General features: G+C 44.8%; 1 protein-coding gene across 1 annotated transcript in view; it reads left to right on the top strand.

Moving 5' to 3' along the window:
- The first annotated feature begins 6894 nt into the window (after window positions 1-6894).
- The window catches only part of MICU2 (mitochondrial calcium uptake 2), a 114223-nt gene continuing 98925 nt past the window's right edge, over window positions 6895-22192 (top strand). Inside the window, exon 1 of the mRNA XM_056858503.1 lies at window positions 6895-7107. Within this exon, the coding sequence (XP_056714481.1) occupies window positions 6898-7107 (210 nt within the window). The 5' untranslated portion in view covers window positions 6895-6897. The remainder of the gene's footprint in view (window positions 7108-22192) is intronic.

Raw genomic sequence — 22192 nt, 5'->3', positions numbered from 1 at the left:
CCGGAGTATTATTGCTGGAAGCTACAACGCAGTCCTCCGCATCAGGGGCTTCCTTTTTTTTATCTCAAATTATCTTAAATTATTTTGATCTGATTTAATTTAGCTCTAAGCCATTTGATTTCTGTTCTACTTTATCAGATTTTTTAATTTCTTGTTTGTTTTTTCTTTTTATCTTGGTTTTGTAGACTTAGTGTTAAAAGTCTTCCTTCCCGGTGGGGGATGGGCGCAGTTGGAAAACAGTTCAAAGGGTTTCTCACGCTGACGGCCTTCTTTTTCTTATCATTCTTCGTTCCTCTCACATTTTCTTCTCTTTCATTTTCCTCCTTTTTATCAGAGAAGTGAGCGAAGTGTTCTGAGTTTTGAGTGTGTGGTGCATGGCCATTCAGCTTATGCGTATACTTGTTCACATGTCAAATAAACTATATATATATTGTACATGCATTTACTGTAACTTGTGGACATGGCTAGCGAGTTCTCCATTCACCATAGGCATGGCATACTGAGCACTCTTATGTATCTGCTTGTTATGAGGGGAGAGGGAGAAACTAGGGTTGCCAGGTCCCTCTTCACTACCGGCGGGAGGTTTTGGGGGCGGAGCCTGAGGAGGACAGGGGATGGGAGGGACTCCAATGCCATAGAGTCCAATTGCCGAAGCGGCCAATTTCTCCAGGTGAACTGATCTCTATCAGCTGGAGATCAGTTGTAATAGCAGGAGATCTCCAGCTAGTACAAACAAGCAAAAACTCTCGTGCTGCAAGTCAACTTAGACTAAATTGGTCTTTACTAGTCTTTATTGTTCATTTGGTCATTGTTGCTGTTTATTTCTAGTACCTGGAGGTTGGCAACCCTAGGAGAAACAGTGCTGGGGTCTACAGGGATCTCGCCACACATAGCTGCAGCCCAAAGTATTTTGCCAGAAGGCATACTTCTTACTAGGCATGAACTGTGGAAATTCTACCCAATGCAAAAGGTAAAGGGTATGCATATACACACTTTGAAGGATATGACAAAGGACAGAGGATGCAAACAGTGGAGTTGGGCACCAAATACCAGACCTGTTGTTTTTCTCAAACCTTTGGTGTGTGTGTAAAGTGCCGTCAAGTCGCAGCCAACTTATGGCAACCCCTTTTGGGGGGGTTTTCAAGGCAAGAGGCTAACAGAGGTGGTTTGCCATTGCCTTCCTCTGCATAGCGATCCTGGACTTCCTTGGTGGTCCCCCATCCAAGTACTAACCAGGGCCGACCCTGCTTAGCTTCTGAGATCTGACGAGATCAGGCTAGCCTGGGCCATCCAGGTCAGGGCTCATACCTTTGGTACAACACTTAAAAAAAATGTCTGCCACTCATGACCGAGCTAATTCCAATGCCAGCCAGCATTCCCTCACTGCTGGTGTTATCTTTGTGGTGGGTGAGTGATGGATAAAGCTGCAAGGTTTCTGGGAAAGAAGGACTAGATTGAAGATAAGGACTAGGTTTTATGTTGCTGAGATATAGGAAGAGATCCCTGGTTTTATTGCGCATGGACATCCCAATTAATCAATTAATCAAACATCGTGTTGTTTTTGGCTAAGGGGTTTTTTACAGCTGCAAAAGAGGAGGTGGGACTGCCTGAGGTTTTTAGTAGTTTTAAAACTCATAATTGTCATCCCCTTGCAATGATTTGGGGCTTGCTAAGTTTGCACAGTGATATGATCCAGGAGAAGGAGGAACAGCAATTTTGGAAGAAAAGGAAATACAGGTTTATGGCCCACCGAGTCATTAATTAAAAAAAAAAACCCTTTCCTGTACAACAAATATTTGGTTTTTAAGGTTAGTTTTGCAAGTGAGACTGAGAACACTTATTTATCTCGAACGTAATATCTCTAACTCTTTGAGGTGGGCCTCGTGTTTAATCTTATTCTGCCTTTCAGGACACACTCGTGAAGGAGCTCTAAACCACTTTCCACCACCACCACCCCAACATAAAGCATTCAAATCCCACATCAGGTTAACACTGGACAGATTTGTATTTTATTTTTAATACTTATAATATCTTAAGATCCAATAGCACCCACAAGCTACAAACCTGCTCCTTCAGGGGGAGCGCAGCCCCTTCCAGGGCAGGCTGGCTCCTCAATCCCCGAACAGCTGGACCAACAGCACCTCAGTCTTGTTTGGACTGAACTTCAGTTTATTGCCCACATCCATCCCAATTTTAATTGCTACAGCTAGTAGCCTTGCACAATTCAGCTGGAGCTTCTGGGTCAGCCTCAAGGGCAGCCCTACATAGTGACTTGCAGTAATCTAGCCTGGAGGTGACCATTGCATGGATCACCGTAGCTAAATTGGGGCAGGAGAGGTAGGGCACACTGCAGGGCCTGGCGGAGATGGTAAAAAGGCATCCGGTCTATGGCTGTGACCTGTGCCTCCATAGATGGCGCAAGGAGTTTTGATCCACCATATTCTAGGACTGTTTGGACTGGTATCAGGAGACGTGGGGACAGCAGCCTTCAGTCTCCCCTCTCCACAATTTCCCTGGCTGGAAATGGCCCCAGGACCCACTATGTGCCCTACTGAGAAAAATTAACATGTACAGATGCAGATTTCCCCAAGAGGGCAAATGGTGGCTTCCCAGAGCCATTTCAGCTGAAGAAAACAGCACAGAGGAGAAGGCTTAAGGCACCCTCTCCCCATACACATGGTCCTGATCCATCCCAGGTCCACGTGTGCCTGGAAATTAGAGTTGCCAACAGGCCTGCAAGAAAATGTCTTGTCCCTTTAATAGAAGAGGCTTTCATGTGAGGAAATGGGTAGCTGAAGCTTTTCAAGGAGTGGAGATAAAAAACATTAACTGGTAAATACCATCCCATTAAGGTTTTATTAAAGGAACAGGGCATTTCCCCCCCCCCCCCTCCAGGCAGTTGGCAGCCCTATGGATTTCCAACCACAAAACTCCCAGGCACACATCTAACCAAAATCTGCTTTGTGGCAGCCAAGAGAAGCAGGCACTGTTGGGGATAATAAGTGGGAGGGTGATTGCTTAAAGTTAACCCTTTGTGCCTACTGATTCTCACCTGCAAATCCCATACCTTCCCATACTGTTTTTCCCTTACCTGGGATCACTTCTGAGTTTGCTGGGGAGCTATTTAAAACAGTTTTGAGGACACATTTATAAGAGAGAATTGGGAGGAGGCAGAGGGAACGCCATCTGTCTGTTGATTCTCTTCTTCAAGGGCACCTTTACCCCTGGACTTGTGTTTACTGTGTTTTCCATTCTGAGATAAGTCCATAATCCAAAGACAATACTCCAGTATATTGAAAGCTAAAAACAACAACACAGAGAGTAAATTAGTTTCACCGAGTCAAGGCTTTGTTCACAGTTTCATAATGTGTAGATTTCAGGCCAATGCCTCATGTTCTAGTCATGGGATCTCAATAACAAAATATGATATGCTTTAGTTAATTCATTTATAGGGTTGCCAACCTCCAGGTACTCAGGAAATATGGAAAACCTGTGCTGAATTAGTATAGACTGAAAGAGAGGGCAGCACGAGGCTCAACGATACTAATAAATGAAAATCTAGACTATGCTTGTTCAAGAAAATTATATATATAAGGGTTCATTCACCCAAAAAAGCAGAAAGTGAATACATTCAAATGTGATACGTGTTACACCACATGCATAAATGCCTCGCAGGGCTTAAAGCAAATTATGCCGCACTGGGCTTGTCCAAAAAATAAATAAACAAACAAATACAATGAAAGTACAGCTGCTGGCGGCTATTTTTTCAACCATTACAAATTTGCACTGGTAAAAGTTTGGCCGCGAGTTGTCAGTCGTTCCTTCTGAACCAGCATGTCAGTTTTAATAAGATGGTCCTTAAGGAGTGAGTCCTTCTAAGTCCTATAATTGGGGGGTCTATGCAGCCAGGAATGTGATCTATAATATGCCAATGGTGCAAAATGATTTTCTTAATGTCGTAAGACAAATGGGTATAATTAAAGGAGGCTGTCAATTTCGAGGAAGACGGTTGTGTGGATTTCAGAGTATTTAAACTGCTACGATCAAGGTTAGTTGCTTTGTCAAAGGCTTGAGAAAGGACAGAATCAGGATACTGCCTAGATCTAAGATCCTGAGTTAATAGTTTGGCAGCTGAAACAAAATCCTCAGATTTAGAGGCATTACGCTTAAGGCGCAGAAACTGGCTATAGGGTAGATTTTTATGGAGATGAGCCAGATGATGAGACAAGAAGTGCAAGCCACCTTCATGATCCGTGGGTTTCCTGTAGGGTTTGACCTGTAGCTTGTTGTCATCAGAGCGGACTGTTTCTATATCCAGAAACGGCACTGAAGTGGCACTAAAGTTGCCAGAAAATTTTAAATGAGGGTTTAGATTGTTAATCCAATTGAAAACAGCAGCATAAGATTCTGATGATTTACATATAAGGTATAAATTTACTTGGGCAAATGTGCTCAGATCAAGGCATGTCCTAGTGGTCCTTGCTGCATCTCAGGGATTCTACGTAGGCTTGGCTAGTGGCTGTACAGATCTGGAAGGCAGATGGGCAAAATAGTCTGGTGTGCAGCTATCAGCATGCATGCTGACAGCTGCCCACTCCTGGCCCATCCTGAATCAGTCTGACCTAGTATTGATTACCTGAGATTACCAGTGTGTCCTAGTATTAATCACCTCAGATTACCAATTTGTGAGTTTTTAAAAAAGCTGCCCAATCCCAAATATCAATTTTTGTTCAGTTCCTAATTTTACATGTCTTTCAGGGTCTCTGAATTCCCAGCTCCTCTAGTTGCTACCTCCTCACATTGCAAAGGTACGTCTTTCCCCTTTTGTCTCCGCAATGAAAAAGACTCGAACCTCACTTTTTTATAAATGAAAGTTGAGGGTTCAGAACACCTGATATACAGATTGTTACAATGTTATAAGAATGATATGTAACTTGCTGATTTAAAAAAAATGGGAAAAGGCCCCATAGTACGGTAATGGCCACCATGGGGGACTGGAATAGTGAAAAAGGCAATGTAGAAGCCCTGTTGCCACTGCATTGCATTGGCAATGGGGACTCATACAAGCCTGCCCTGGTGCAGAAAACACTGGTTTATCCTTCAATAATTCTGAAGTTAAAACATTTAACTTTTGGCAACTACAAGATACTCCAATGGCACAAATATAATCCATGGAATTATGAGGTGTATTAAGTGCTGTTAAATCGCTTCCAATTTATGGAGACCCTATGAATTAATGACCTCCAAAACTTCCTATTGTTAACAGCCTTGCTCAGGTCTTGCAAAATGAGACCATGGCTTCCTTTACTGAGTCTATCCATCTCATGTTGGGTCTTCCTCTTTTTCTACTGCCTTCAACTTTTCCAAGCATTATTGTCAATTTCGGTGAGTCTTGTCAAGTGACCAAAATACGATAGCCTCAGTTTAGAAGAAGAAGAAGAAGAGTTGGTTTTTATATGCCGAATTTCTCTACCACTTAAGGCTTTCAAACCGGCTTACAATCACCTTCCCTTCCCCTCCCCACAACAGACACCCTGTGAGGTAGGTGGGGATGAGAAAGCTGTGAGGAGCCCAAGGTCACCCAGCTGGCTTCGTGTGTGGGAGTGGGGAAACGAATCCAGTTCACCAGATTAGCCTCCGCCGCTCATGTGGAGGAGCGGGGAATTGAACCCAGTTCTCCAGATCAGACTCCACTGCTCCAAACCACTGCTCTTAACCACTACAACCCTACAGTTAGGGTTGCCAACCTCCAGGTAATGGAGGAGAAATAAGACACCACTGTACAAATATCAAGAGATTTGGAAATTAGTACAGGAGCGAAACACTGCTTAAACAAAGTGCAAATACTTTATAAATAGCTACGTGCAATAACATACAATATAGGACAATATATACAATAGGACCTACAAAAATCTTTCATAAATATTCATATTCTCAATTGTCCCAAAACGGAGTACAAAAATTCTTCTTTCGCAGACAAATGTCATGTAGTATGATGGATGCCACTAGCAATGGAGGATACGGCCGTTTCAAATTCTTGGCTAATTAACAATCCTCCTTCAGTCCTTCAGAAGGCATCTTGCATAGATTTCTACACATTTTTCATTTCCAAATTGTAGGTTACATTATATATCCCACCAAGGGTAAAATTCTGATGCCGGTCCCACGTAGGGTAAGGAAGCTCAGTGTGGAAATACGTGGTAATAGGACTCTAGGGCATTGAAGTCCCAAACCCGGCCTTCCTCAGGCTCCAACCCCAAAACCTCCCGCTGATGGCGAAGAGGGACCTGGCAACGCTACCTACATGGCCTCCTTTTCTTTTTCTTTATTAAAGGTTTTTAATGAATTTTCAAACAGAAAGAAAAAACAAAATACTAACAACAAAGAAAAAAAATGTAGCAATATAGGTAGCTACATAATAAGAATGCTATACCTATAAAGAAATTCACAAAAAATAACCAAACATGCCGTTATGACATTCTTATTACAATTATCTCTTTCATTACATTCCCACCTCCCTTCACCAGTGTACCCTTATTCCCTCCCGCCACCGAGTTGAACTTCCGGAGAAGTGTCCTTTCTTTTCAACTGGCTCTGCCCCTGTCCACATTAGGAGAGCGGTGTGTAGCAGCGGGGGAGGGGACCACCCTTTTCCAGGGCCGTTTTCGCCTCCCAGCCGTCGCCCTGGGCAACCTTCGTTCCGGTCTTGTCGGAAGAAAAACGGAACGCCCAAAGAAGCAGCGCCTTCTCAGCCAGACCACCAGCCAGCCAGCCGAGTGCCCATGCGCAAACTTCCAACCGCCGATTAAGAACGGACGGGGACTGCGCACGCGCGCCTTCTTGACAGAAGCGGTGTTTTGGATAAGAGGCTTCGGAGCTCTTGCTACTTCCGGGAAAATGGCGGTGGCCTGGAGAGGCGCTTTAGCGGCTGTAGCCCGCGGTTGCCTGCGGGGCGCGGCGGCTGCGCCGAGGGCCCCCAGGAGCCATAAGCGGGGGACGGGCCTGTGGGTGGCCGCTGCTGTGGCAGGCGGTGTCACGTTGGCAGGCTTGCGTCGAGGATGGCGCGGGCAGGCGGGGACCGACGGCATCCTGACAGTCCTGGCTCAGGTAAGTGGGATGGCCGGTGGCTCCACTTCCCTCTTCTCGAATAACCGTTTGACACCGGGCGCTTCATTCTCCGTTTTTCGCTCGCCTGCAGCAAAGTGGGCGAATCGGAAGCTCCACCACCCAAGAACTTGTGGGTCCGCTTTGGTTTGAGAAACCGTCTCGCGATGGGGTGCGTGTTTGCACGGAAGGAAGCCCCTCTGAAATTCATTGGGGGCTTGCTCCCTCGTAAATCGGTTTTGAGAGAGGTGGCGGAGAAACTCTGGGGCCATTTATGCCGGGGTGGTGGTGGTTTGCCTTGGATTTGCTGCTCTCTAGATGCGAACTTTCCCCATCCAAGTTCTCAAAACTCAACAATAAGCCCCCAAGTAGAGTTTTGAGAATTCAGATGGGGGAAATGTGCATCTAGAGAGCAGCAAATCCAAGCCAAAACCTCCCATGCATAAATGGCCTGAGGGATTGTGCCAAGGTAGCAAACGTCAATATGCCTTTAAGAACGTCTCTCTATCGCTTGAACCTTAAGTACAGTGAAAACAGGTGAAGTTGGTCTAGGACTGTGTGGAATAACTTTGTGCCTAGATAGTATAGGGAAAGTTTCCTGAATATTCAGTATTAATATTACCAGTATTAATGTGTGCTCCTAAGTACTGCTAAGAAGTGCTGTTGTTCAGCATCTCCTTTGGAGAAGAGGATGGCTGGATTTGTATCTTCAGGTTGGTGAGTTCCAAACTGCCAAGTAAACGACTACCAATGCAATCCAAACCGATGGTCTTAGAAGGGTGTGTAGCGCTGCACTGTGTATCGAGAAGCCAGTTTTGAATATGTGAGACATTGTATTAGATCATGCCTCTTACACTAAAGCTGTATGTTTAAAAAACTGTTCGGAAGATGCATGCTTGTTTTTGGTTGACAGCATGTTGTGCAAAGAAGGCATTGGTGATTGCTGGCCAATAGTTGCAAGTGAATAAAAAATATGGAATGTTATTGCTTTCCTTATTTTTACTTTTGGAACTAAACTGGCATATTATGGTTGTCTTTATATGTTGTACGCTGCTTTGAGGGACATGTGTTGGAAAAGTGTGATTCTTAAATGTGATTCTACTATTAACGCTGTACCTCTTGATACCGATTGACAGTTTAATTTGTCATTAAGCAATAGTTGGAACTTTCCTGAGAAAGCCTAATTGTTTAACTGTACAATATTAGAAGTTCAGCTGCTAAACAGGAAATGCTTAATGCTGCCTTTATTTCTGAGAACTACTTCCTTGTAGCAAAGGCTATCTGAGAATTACTTTACGTCCTTGTCTCAATTTTATTTTGTATTTTATCTCTGGTATAAAGTTTTCTGCTAGATATTAATTTCTCCTATTGCACTATTCCACAGTAGTTATATTGTAGATGATATTTAAAGGTGTGGGTTGGGTCTGTATAGTTTTGAAACTGTTGATCGCATGCTGCCTCAGGATTGCTGCTTGGAACCTGAGATAGAAAGTGTGTGTGTTTTTTTTTTACCAGAGTGGTAGATTCAAGATATTGGATAACTTCTATTTCTTCACTAGCCCTGTGGAGTTCTTCAGTGATCATATTTGTCTCCTATATTTTTACCTGGTAGGAGAAATTATCTGGAGTTATGTGGTATGGTGTTGTCAACATGAGGATGACTCGTACCTTTTATTTATTCTTCTCCATATGAGGTGGTGTCATCTCTGAATGCATATCTGAATTCTGTAATGAACTGAATATGAACGAATAAGATTAAGCTCAGTCCCGATAAAGTAGAACTTTAAGACTGACAATGAGGAAATTAAAATTATTCAAGACATTCTATTCCTTGGCTCTTTCATAAACTAAAAGGGAGACTGCAACCAAGAAATCATAAGGAGATTGAGACTGGGAAGGTAGCCATGAAGAAGCTAGAAAAGATTAAGTGTATCACTGGCAAACAAGATCAAGTTAATTCATAGTATTCCCTATTTTCTATGTATGGGTGTGAAAGCTGGACAATGAAGAAAGCTGAGAGGAAGAAAGGCTCATTTAAAATGTGTTTAATCAAAAATGCCCAAATGCTGCTTCTCTGTTTTAAAGACCCTTCTCTGTGCCAGAAAAACCAAGAGAATTTCTGAGGTTGCTTCCTTTCCCAAAAAGTCAAGTTATCTTAGTTGTGCAGGAAGTAAAATGGGAGAAAGCTCACTTACTGTGGATCCAAATTGCATGTCTAATAATTTATGCCTGTTACCACACACACATTTATAATACAGCTAATTCACACAGACAGTTGTTAGTCTGTTTGCCAACTCTGGGTTGGGAAGTTCCTGGATATTTGGGGGAAGAGCCTAGGGAGGCTGGAGTTTGAGGAAGGGAGGGAACTCAGTAGTGATGTGATTCCATAGAGTCCACCCTCTGAAGCTGCCATTTTCTCCAGGACAACAGATCTCTGTAGATCAGCTGTAATTCCAGGATACCTCCAGGCCTTACCTGAAGATTGGCAACTCTAACTGGGGCCAAAGTAAAACTATTGTGGCACCTCACAGGCTTATAGGTTTGTTGTGGCATATGTTTTCATGGGCTGGAGCCTACTTTATCAGTACAGTAATAGACTGTTATAGCATAGGGGGAAATCCCTTGCTCTAACTAGCCCTGTTAGACAAGCCATTGCTTCTCAGCCTCTTCTCCCCACTCTTCCTACCTATAATATGAAAATAATGATGGCCTATCCATAGCCATTGTAAGGATTCCTGAAAGAATCAGTGCGTTTGAACACCTGAAATGCGCTATATAATGTAGCTTTGTTTGTGTGGTTCATATTTAAAACTAAAAATGTAATAACTGTCATTAGCTACTCAGATTATTCTTCCTGAGATTAAATGGCAAAATACTGTTTTATTCAATGATGAACAATTTCATTGAGCTTCCCTTCTACTCCTCCAGCAGGGGGATTTACCGGCAGTGGGAGCCCTTACTGGCGATGCACTGACATCGCTCCCCATGCTCCCGGAAGTGACGTCAGTGCTGTCAGTGATGTCAGCACATTGGGGCACTGCTGACATTCCCCGCCTGTTTCCTGCCAGTTTCCCTCCTCCAGCCAACTGACTGGCCGCTGAGTGGAAGCAGGAAATGGCAACCCTGTCTTCTTCTCCATTCTCCCTTGCCTACTGTTTTGATCTTTTCCTGGTTTAGAATTTTGGGGGAAGGCAGCTCACCAGAATTCTGTGGAGCTAGAAATAAAGCTTTTTTCTTCTGTATGGGCTCTGTGTAGCAATTAGCTCAGTCATTTTCCAGTGTTGTTGAATGCCGGACATAGTGATATTTCATACTTGTTTATCTTTAGCACTGTATTTTCCAATGTCAATGTCGCAGTAATGTACTGCAGAAGACTTGGAGATGGGGCACTTCTATCAAACATCTGTTGCTGGCTTTGACCAAATGTTTATTTTCAGACAGCTTGCAATCTGCTGCATTAACATGCCACTAAAGACGTGCTCCTCTCATTAACTAACTTCAGCTTGGAATGTCTCGTCTTCATGCGGGTTTACTTTTGTGATCCTAAGCCAGGGGTGGGGAACCTTTTTCCTGCCAAGGGCCATTTGCACATTTATGACATCATTCAGGGGCCATACCAGGTGTAGATCTCCCGGTGGGGGGGAAGAGGCTAGGGTTGCCAGGTCTCCAGCCACCACCTGGAGATTGGCAACCCCAGGAGAGGCCACACAGAGAAGGCCTGCAGGGTGCCCCCACTCCCCCCTCCCAGGCGGAAGGGCAGACAGCAGTGCGCCCGAGCAAATGAGGTGCCAGGGGGGCACAGCCCACAGTCGATCGGCAAGGGAGGAAGGAAAACAGAGATAGAGGAAAAGGGAGGAAGGGAGAGAAAGGGAGAAAGAAATGGAGAGAGAGGGAGAAAGAAAAGGATGAAGGGAGAAAAAGAAAAGGACGGAGGGAAACAACGAAAGAGACAGAAAAAGAGGGAGAGAAAGGAGAAGGAGTGACAGAAAAAGAGGAAGAAAAGAGAAAAGCCTTCCCCCCACACACACACACACACACGCTGGCCCCGCGCGACCGGGCCCCAGCCTCTCCTGCCCACACACGGTGGCGCACAGAGCCCCACACGACCGGGCCCTAGTCTCCATGCCCTTTCCTCCCCAGAGTCTACAAAAGGGCCCCCCCAAAGCCCAATTGGCTCCTGCATGCATGCTCTGCCGCCGGGAGCCGCCAGCCTCTTTCCCCCTCCCTCTCGCTGCTCAACAGCCGACAGTCGGTGAGAGGAGGTCCAAAGGGCGCCGCAGCACCACTGTAAGCCGTGGCACCAGGAACACCCTCTGAGAGGGCCGCCCTGCGCCCCGCCTCTGCAGCAGGGCCCCGGAGCTCCCGAGGGCCACAAAAAATGTCCTCGGGGGCCGCATACGGCCCCCGGGCCTGAGGTTCCCCACCCCTGTCCTAAGCCTTGAGCTCAGCCAGTTCTTCTGTGGTTTGTTTTTGCATTTAATGGCTCTTCTAATTTCTGTGTATTCAACTTCTAAATCAAACTAATCTTTGGCTGCTTCTTCAGATGTGAAAAACCTAAGAGTAATCCAAGTCACTTAGAAGTTTAAGAAAGCAAAGTTACTGCCTAGAAGGGCTTACAGATCAGACAAATGGTTTCAATACTATAAAGTACTTTGTGCTTGAAGTATGGTAGAAACAATTCATAATTGTAACTGCACTTTAAATGATTGATAATAATGGGCAGCCTATATGTGCCTGTGCTAGTCTTAGTTGAAGAAAGGTGTGTTGAATTCTCAAAGTTGTAAATTCTCAAAAGGGGAGAGGCTGTGGTTCTAGAGATACGCTTAGAGTTTTTTGTTGAATTATTTTCTTTTTACAGAACTGGAACAAACAAGAACAATAAATAAGATAACAAAGTAAAACACACCACACATAACTTCAGATATTTACATGCATTGGTTTTGTGTTCTTGATTTAAGTATGCAAAGGTTTCTGCATAAGCAGGCCAAATCTCTTGACACATGTCTAGTCTTAACAGTCTCCTCTGACATTCTAATTCATAGATAGGAAAATTAATTAGAGCTTCAGTCCAGTGGCGTATGAACATCTGCTTTTTATGTAAATGGTTGCAGGTTCAATCACTGGCATTTCCAGTTTAAAAAAGAAGAGTTGATTTTTATATGCCAACTTTCTCTGCCACTTAAGGGAGACTCAAACCGACTTACAATCACCTTCCCTTCCCCTCCCCACAACACACCCTGTGAGGTAGGTGAGGCTGAGAGAATGTGACTTTCCCAAGGTCACCCAACTAGCTTCATGTGTAGGAGTGGGGAAACAAATCCAGTTCACCAGATTAGCCTCCGCTGCTCATGTGGAGGAGTAGGGAATCAAGCCCGGTTCTCCAGATCAGACTCCACCGCTCCAGACCACCGCTCTTAACCACTACACCACCCTGGCTCTCAACAAATCAGGTAGTGGGTGATGTAAAAGATGTCTGCGGGAGAGCCTCTGCCAGTCACAGGAGACAATACTGTCCTTGATATACCAATGGTCTGACTCAGTATAAGACAGCTGCATGTGCTGAATGACTACTGGATCCTGTGAACAGGATCTCAGGAGGACATGGAGGCAGTTGGTGCCACAACTTGTTTTGATCTTGAGCCGCTTGCTTCCTCATTCTAATCCTCATTCTTCAAACAGTGTGTTCAAACTAATGGCCCCTCTTGCTTTCTTGACCTCTCATTGTCATTATTCCTCTTTTGATTTACATTTATATAGTGCAGTTCTTAAATTGCCCGAACTGTTTACAGGCTTATCTGCCTTCTCCAAATTTTTGTATGGAGTGGGAGAATGACAATCTTTTGCTATTTACATTCTTCAGATTGCCTCTTGAAAGCGTTTTTGTAGCTGTATAATTTACACTACTACAGATTAGCAAATAACCTAACTTCAGGGTTACAGCCTTTAGCAAATACCTTCTCTGTGTGTAAAGTGCTGTCAAGTCACAGCCAACTCACCACGACCCAGTAAGGTTTTCAAGGAGAGACGAACAGAGGTGATCAGCCATTGCCTTCCTCTGCATAGCGACCCTGATATTCCCGGGTGGTTTCCCATCTAAGTACTAACCAGGGCAGACCCTGCTTAGCTTCTGAGATACAATGAGATTGGGCTAGTCTGGGCCATCCAGGTTAGGGCAAACATTTCATATTCATTATTATTCAATAGCAAATTTGATCAAACTTGATTTTGTCAAAAATATTACGGACAATGTGATAGGAACAATTTGCTCATTGTCTTCATTATCCATCTTCATGGTGGCAAGAGCTGTAGTCCATGTTTGCGGGAAGTCTGCAAATGCTCTGCTTGCAGTTTCATCAGCCGCTGCTTCCAGCAGTCTTGCTTGGAAGAGCTGATGATGGTAAAATCTAAAGTTTCCCATCATCCCAGATAACGGGTTATTAAAATGATGCAAGGTAGCTGGCTGTAAGGTGCTGCTGAAAACGACAGATCCAAAGTCTGTGTGCAAATATGGTAGTGGCCAGTGAATAAAACATACTTTCTTGTACCTTGCAATGGATGGTTTCCCCCCCCCCCCATATGAAAACAGTATGGTAAAAATGAATGGAATCTGTATTCCCTAGTTTTTGTCTGGAATCTTGAAATAATTCCATGGCAGTGAGATGGCATGGCTTCTTTTTGTTTGCTGCTTTAACCATTAGATAATCAAACCACTTCTGCAATGGGTTTTCACTGTATATTACTATCAAGGGAGGTGAGTTATGAAGTGCTTGCTTAATTGTCTGTTGAAATGTGTTAAGGAAATTCTGCCAAGTATTAAAGGTAAAGGTCCCCTGTGCAAGCACCGGATCATTCCTGACCCATGGGGTGACGTCATATCCCGATGTTTTCTAGGCAGACTTTGTTTATGGGGTGGTTTGCCAGTGCCTTCCCCAGTCATCTTCCCTTTCCCATCAGCAAGCTGGGTACTCATTTTACCGACCTCGGAAGGATGGAAGGCTGAGTCGACCTTGAGCTGGCTACCTGAAACCAACTTCCATCGGGATCGAACTCAGGTTGTGAGCAGAGCTTGGACTGCAGTACTGCAGCTTACCACTCTGCACCACGGGGCTCTTGCCAAGTATTAGATACCCAAAAGTTAAATAAATCACAGGGCTGTCCTAAGCAGAGTTACAGCTTTCTAAGCCCATTGAATTCAGTGGGTTTAGAAGGGTGTAACTCTGCTTAGGATGGCGTTGTGCGACATTAAATATATCATGAGCATCATACTCTGCATTAGTCACATACAGACATTGTCATGTTGAGTGGCCGAGACAGTAAATAATTTAGCAAGTATGGAATCTGTAAGGCCATAATGTTATGTTTAAATTTAGAAATGGGTTTTACTTAAGGGCAGGCAATGGCAAGACTCCTCTGAACATCTCTTGCCTTGCAAACCCTTATGGGATCACCATAAGTCAGCTGTGAATTGACGGCACACACAAAAGGGATGATATATTGTCTCTTGATCATTCCACTAGGAAATAAACTAATGTTTATCACCAGCTTTTTTGAAAAGTTTTTTCAGTTATAAAGTTGTAAAGAATTATACACACACTGTAATATATAATTTTTTGAGGTGGGGAGGGTGGATAGTTGCTGTGCATTTCTTAATAGTGTCCTTCGGCCAGCTTTTAAGGTTTTCTTTATGAGGTTCTTACCGGATCCAGCAGCAGCCTGGGATGACTTTGTACCCCATCACCTTCTGAAATAGTATCTCTGTATTTAAATTGTTTTGGTTGAGGTTTTTAAAATATTTTGTATGTAAGCTCCATTGATTTCACCAGTGGGGGGGGGAAGCAGGGTATAAATGTTTCAGTAAATAAAAGTAGATATTCATTTCATGTCTAATGTTGATGGAAAGTTTATTTGTGAATCTGACATGGATTTGGTTCTGAAACGTTCTGTGATCAGAAGCATTTTTTTTTCTTTTGGAAAAGCCCATTTATTGTACAAAGAGGATTCCAGCAGCAGTAGTCTGTTTTTAAAGTCTTGCTGACAGGCAAGCTAATGGCCTGGAACATGTATTGCTTAGGCGGTTTTTGGTCTTCACAGGTATAGGTTGGTTACCTTCTTGTGTAGCATGTCTGGATGCCTGGCAAACTGAAAATGCTAGAGAGGTTCAGGCATGGCAACATGAGGGTTTATTTGCTTTTTTATAAATGCACAACGTAACTGCTTTGTGGTATGTCAGTAGGAATAATGAAGCTAGATAGCTGACAGCATGAGTTTATCCTATAAAGTGGGATGCCTGTATGCACCAGTCTTGGGCGGCCTGTGTGTGGGGAGGAGGAAGGGTTGGCAGAGCAGAAGAGAGCGCAGACTCCTGGTCTTTGCAGAACAACAGCAGGGAGTATTTCTGACTCTCCCAAACAACAATTTCAGGCTGTGCATGTGCATAGCGTGGTATAGTGGTTAAGAGCGGTGGTTTGGAGTGGTGGGTTCTGATTTGGAAACCGGGTTTGATTCCTCACTCCTCCACATGAGCAGCGGAGGCTAATCTGGTGAACTGGATTTGTTTCCCCACTCCTACACATGAAGCCAGCTGGGTGACCTTGGGCGAGCCACCTCACAGGGTTTCTCACCTCACCTCACCTCTCTCAGCCCAACCCACCTCACAGGGTTTCTGTTGTGGAGAGAGGAGGGGAAGGTGATTGTAAGTCGGTTTGAGTCTCCCTTAAGTGGTAGAAAAAGTCAGCATATAAAAACCAACTCTTCTACTACTACTACTCCCCTCATGCCGCTAGAGAATGTTCCCAATAGCAGAGGGCAGTGTACATGCAGTAACCCTGGGCTCTTGGAAGGCGGGCCCAACACAAGAAACTTCCAGGTGAGATTATTCAGGGCTAGCTCACCTGCCAGTTCACAGTAAAAAAAATCTTTTTGGCAGCAGCGGGGATGCTGCCAATTCCCTTTCAAAACCATGCTGAGGGAAGGGGGAGGAGGGTTAGGCTCTGTGAGTGATTGCCCTAGCATGTGTTCTTCAGGTCCCTCCTACCACCAGTATTCCCAGTGCTGAAGGGTCCCGTGGTGAGAAATTGGCCTATAAGAGCATGTACTTCTGGTTCATGTTTGCAGGTGGGAGGGAATTGGGCTCTGACAATACGTTCTGTGTTGAGGCAAGGGCTGGGTTTAGTTCACTTTGCTGCTGAAAGGATCCACAAGAGGAGATTAGGCTCCGAAGATTAATGTTGTAAGACCCAGATTCCGCCCCCACCCTCTGCCAAAATGCTTTAACCAGTAAAAGGCAGCCATCCTTCACCACCAAAAGGATTATCGAGGAGACAGGACTGAACCTTTGTGAAATGTTCATGAGCTCTTGTAGTGTGCCTTATAGAAGCCTGAGAAGTAATTTTAGATTGATGGCTTTACCTTCCTCTTCTGCCACTGTAGCTTCTTTTCATTGAATGGGAAAAGTTATTTGGAGCTATTCCTGTCCTTTTAAGGTGGAGCTGAAAATCAGAAGCCAATAAGGATGCATTTATTGACTCAATAGTGCTGCAGTTGCTGTGGCATAGCTAATGAAGGGCTGGAAGCAGAACAGTAGGCGTTGGCACTTGCTGCTCTCCTGGGTTGACTGTGTCACTCTTTTCTCATTTCATTTACATGTAATCCTGTGTTTGGTTATGTCTGGAATAACATTGCTAGATTACAACTAAATCTTTACACTGTGAACATAAAGCACAAAACAAGCTCTTGTATTACAGGAAAGTCTATAGGTGCTTCCATAATGTCTTGCATTAAAAAAAAAAAGTATGGTCCACCTTTCTCACTAAGATTCCAGGCAGATTACACAATGCAAAACAAAGCAGACGACAGGATGATGCATCTAATAAGCAATGTAATAGGACTGAGAATCACAGAATTTTTGAAATGGAGCTGTTATCTGAACAAATATTAAATGTGACATGTTAAACTGTGCAGGACATGGTATTTCATAAGTATAACATAATATATTTTCTTGGACCCATCTATTATGATGTAGCCCTGTTTTAATGATAAAAATGCCCCCCTGAGCAATTCAGTTTGACATCCTTAATTAATTAATTAATGGAAATTATGTCCTGCCTTTCTGCCCACACAAGGGCCACCAAGGTGGCTTGCAAATCAAAACATATGTGATAAATCACATTCTAAAACCATTAAAATCAACCCCCGCAACACGCATCATTAAAACAAATTGAAAACAGAGTGAAAATAAGTGCAAAGACATAATAACAGGAAGTAAAACATTGGTCAGGAAGGCGGGATCACTGAGCGCCAAACAAAATAAAGAACTCTTCACCTGCTGGTGAAGTGTATGAAATACCCAGAGCATTAGGCAGCACACTCCACTGGGTGCAGCGCCACTACAGAAAAGTCACATGTACAAACAGAACATTATCAAAACATTAGAAATGTTTTAAGTCTTTTTTTTTTTTTTTTTACACGTTAAGCCTAAAGGGAAGGTTTTTGTCTTTAAGTTATTAGGGTGAAAAATAGAAGGTCAGGTATGAGAAAGCTTATTAGTAGCATCTGCATGACATGTAGCAGGTTGACATAAAAAAGGCATGTAATGGATAAAGTTGGATCCCTTCCAGTTCGGCTGGACACAAACATTCTATCTAGGTGCATTCCTGAGCATTAAGTGTAGTCATTAACAAATATGTGGAGTGGATTATTTGGAGGGGTCCATCTGCAAGTCAGAGACAGAACAATATATTTTGTTAATTGGCGTCCAGGCTAATGGAAGCCTATTCTGATTTAAGGAGTCCTAACTTTTGAAAATTCCTTAATCACTCTAGCACACCTGGTAAATCTCATATGTGGCCAAATGCTTATTATTTTATCCCTAGGTTAACCCATAATTTGCTTCCTGAAATTGGTCTTGTGTCCTCCATTAGGCTCCATACTTGGGGGAGAAAGGGCAATTTTGGGGCCCTACCATCTCAAGAGGCCTTTCTGCGTGCCTTGAATTTAAGTAATTTAGCGCAGTAGTTCGTGATTGCTGTCTCATAGGGACCATTTCTTAATCTTCTTTTTGACAGAATCCAAGTGCATGCAGCACCCTTTCTAGGGAAGCACTATAATAATGCTGTCAACCACCTGGTTAACGTGCTTTATTAATCTGATGTGTGAAGCTGACAGTTTTCATATTGCAGCAAACCTGAGGTACCAGCAACATTTACATACTGTGTCTTTAAAGCTGTGCTTGTCTTATCCTTAATTCTAGGAGAAAAGCAGTTTTTAAGAACACAAAAAGAGTATTTCTGGGTCAGACCAGTCATCCATTCAGTCCAGCATCCTATCTCACATGTGGGCCAACCGGCTGCACTGGAGGGCTAAGAACAGGGCATAGAGCGAGGCCTTCTTCTGATGTTGCCTCCTAACACTGGTATTCTGGGGTTTACTGTCTCTGAATGTGGCAGTTACGTTGCGTCACCATGGCTAGTAGCCACTGACAGACCTCTCTTCCATGAATCCATCTAATTTCCTTTTAAAGCCATCTTTGCCTGTTGTCATCACTACATCCTCTGTCAGAAAATCCCACATTTTAGTATTTTATTTGGTCTGCCTGCCCTGAATCTACTGCCCATCAACTTCATTGGGTGTCCTCAAGTTCTAATATTTTGGGACGGGTTTTTTTTTGGCCTTTGCTAGGGCTGATTGTTCCCTGCCATTAGGTCATACTAAAAGGTAAAGGTCCCCTGTGCAAGCACCGGGTCATTCCTGACCCATGGGGTGACGTCACATCCCGACATTTATTAGGCAGACTTTGTTTACTGCGTGGTTTGCCAGTGTCTTCCCTAGTCATCTTCCCTTTACCCCCAGCAAGCTGGGTCCTCATTTTACTGACCTCGGAAGGATGGAAGGCTGAGTCAGCCTTACGCCGGCTACCTGAAACCAACTTCTGTCGGGATCGAACTGAGGTCGTGAGCAGAGCTTGGACTGCAGTACTGCAGCTTACCACTCTGCGCCACGGGGCTCCTTAGGTCATACTAGTCACCTAGAAAAGAAAATAATACCTCTGAGCCACTGAATTAGGGCAATCCTCTCCATCTACAGTTGTGGGGGATTTAGTTGCTGTAATGCAGGGGTCCCCAGCATGGTGCCTGTGAATGCCATGGCACCCACCAAGTGTTTTTTAAGAAGTGGGTGAGGCCAGGTAGGGCTTTTGCCCAGCACGCCTTTTGATTGACTGTTGGATATATGATTGCCTGAGCAGATTTTTTTAAAATTTTGCTTTGGCAGCAGCTGCCACCACAGCTCAAGGATCCACACTGTATTACCAAAGTTAAGCTGTGGCATTCATTTTGTGGCTGGCTCCGCCTCCCGTGGCAGCCATTATGTGGCAGCCATTTTGTTCCTGCTCCCACCATGCCATGTCAGAATTCCAAAAGTGCCCACAGGCTCAAGAAGTTTGGGGGCCCCTGCTGTAATGGTTATGACGCTCAGTCATTTGTTCAAGAAGGAAATAAACTTTTATACCTGTCACTCATAATTGTCAGATATCTTACAATTGTACTCCTTCAAAGGGTTTCTTATTGGTACCATGCTTTATAACCATAAAAAAATCTATAAAATGTCAGCCTTAGTTACAAGTTAATGTGTATGGGGTCATTAAGCACTTAGTGCTTCACTTCTGTTAACAAAAACTTGGTTAAACATTGCAAACAGATGCTATTTTCTTCTTGCATGTAAAGAGGGGGAAGCTGTTAAAGTGAGAATTTAAGATAAAGAAGATTACATCTTTTGTCAGATGAAATCTTGCTTGGAAACGGAATGCAAACTTCTGTGCATTACAAGTCTCAAGTTTCTTTTCAGTTCTTCTGTCTCATTATGTGATTTATATGATAATGTTTGTCCTGGCTTATAACTACTTGTAAGCGCTGGAGATGTTTTACTAAAAGCATGCCACTTACTAAAATTTCCTAATGATCTTTAGTCAGGTACCTCTTATTAACACATCATGCAAACCTATCCAATGTTCTAGGATTTCGTATGATTATTTCTGCCCCAAACTGTACTGAAGTTTCTTGGAATTGTGGTTTTTGAATTGCGTGTGTGTGTGTAGCACTGTCAAGTCACTTCTGACTCCTTCGAGTAACATAAACCAGTTGTAAAGTGGATGGACGATGCTTCTTTCTGTACATCTTTAGTTGAAGGTAGTGTAGAGAGCAATCCTATGCCGCTCAATTCAGAAGCAAGTCTCATGTTATTGAGTGGGTTTTACAAAACAGGTAGCAAGTTCAGTGTAGTGGTTAAGAGTGTCAGACTAGTAGCTGGGAGACGAAAGTTCGAATCCCCACTCATGCCATAGAAGCTCGCTGGGTGACCTTGGGTTAGGGCTGTCGATTCGGTTCGTCCCGAACCAAATCGACAGCCGAATTTCCCCCGATTCGGGGGTTTTCAGTTCGGATGGAACCAAACTCAAAAAAGGCGGGAAAACGACGTGCCGAATGCGGCGAGTTCAGGCGATCGCCGAATACATTCTGCGAATTCGGGGGGTCCGAAGCAGCAGTATAACCGTCACTTAGTAAGCAGCATTCTCCCGCTGCCAGTGGTGGCCAAGCCGGGTGTTCTCCTGGCCAATCAGAGCAGGGATTCACACTTTTGAAATGGCCAGGAGAAGAGTATAAAACTCCCGTGACCGTCCCTCCCCTCCCGTCTCGACTGTATTCATTCTGCCTTCCATTGTGGTGCTTCTTCTGCTGAGACTCCAATTCCTGATTGGGCCGAGCAGCTGCTGCTTTTCGAAACAGGATTGGATTTACTTGTCCTCCGTGCTCTTGCTTGAAGAAGACATCACACAGTTTGAATTTTTGGGCTTTCCTCTATACCTTTTCTCGTGCGTGTGTGTGGGGGAAGCAGAGTCTGTGTGTGTATGTGGGTGGGGGGAGCAGTTTCTGTGGGTGGGGGGAGGGGAGCTTTCACCTGTTCTGCCGAGGGGGGGTTAGAGAGCGGTGGTGCAGCTTGCGTGTCCCTCTGTCCGCTTGCCAAACGTGCTTCCTGTGCCTTGGTTTATTTTCCCCATTTGGGGGACTCCAGCCGAGCCCTATTGGTTTGAAAGGGGGGGAGAAAGGGAGGCGGAGCGACTTTCGTGAGTCTCCATCCGCTTGGCAAACGCGCCTCGTGCGCCTTGGTTTATTTTCCCCGTTTGGGGCGCAGCAGCTGAGCCCGATTGGTTGGAGAAGTGGGGGGGTTAGACTTGCATGAGTCTCTCTGTTGGCTTTGCAAGCGTACCTTGCGCGCGTTGGATTTTTTCCCCCCATTTGGGGTGCAGCGCGGCGCTGTATTGGTTGGAGAGGTGGGGGGGATGAGACTTGCTTCAGTCTCCCGCCGCTTGGCAAGCGGCAAACGCGCCTCGTGCGCCTTGGTTTATTTTTCCCGTTTGGGGCGCAGCAGCCGAGCCCGATTGGTTGGAGAGGTGGGGGGGTTAGACTTGCGTGAGTCTCTCTGTCGGCTTTGCAAGCGTGCCTTGCGCGTGTTGGATTTTTCCCCCCCATTTGGGGGTTGCAGCGTGGCGCCGTATTGGTTGGAGAGGTGGGGGGGTTGGTGAGTCTCCCGCCTCTTTTCAAGCACACTTTGGATATTTTCCCCCCGCTTGTGGGGTGCAGCAGCCGCGCCATATTGGTTAGAGAGGTGGGGGGTGAGACTTGCGTGAGTCTCTCCGTTGGCTTTGCAAGCACGCCTTGCGCGCGTTGGATCCCCCCCCCCCCGTTTGGGGTCCAGTGCGGTGCCGTATTGGTTAGAGGCGAGCTGAGCTGAGACAGGCTAGCGTGCTTTGGTCACATTATGAGATGACGAGTCACTGGGAAAAACAGCCAAAGTTACCTGCCCACGCCTCAAATTCTATGTTGGGGCGACCTGCTTCCTCCCAGTGCTTTTTAAAAAGCTTGAAGTTGGCCGGCCTCTTCTCCCCGAGCCGCAGCCACACGTGCCTCAGGGAAGCTTGGAAGGCGTCCCGCACCTTCCTATATTTAACGAGACACTTGCCCAGGGTCCGCTTAAAGCCCCACGCCCGGAGAGCATCGGAGACAGAGTTGAAATAGGACAGCCTGTGCTCCTTGGC

Source organism: Euleptes europaea, chromosome 12, assembly GCF_029931775.1.
Source record: "Euleptes europaea isolate rEulEur1 chromosome 12, rEulEur1.hap1, whole genome shotgun sequence".
Taxonomy (NCBI): Eukaryota; Metazoa; Chordata; class Lepidosauria; order Squamata; family Sphaerodactylidae; genus Euleptes; species Euleptes europaea.
This window is presented reverse-complemented; position numbering and strand designations above follow the sequence as displayed.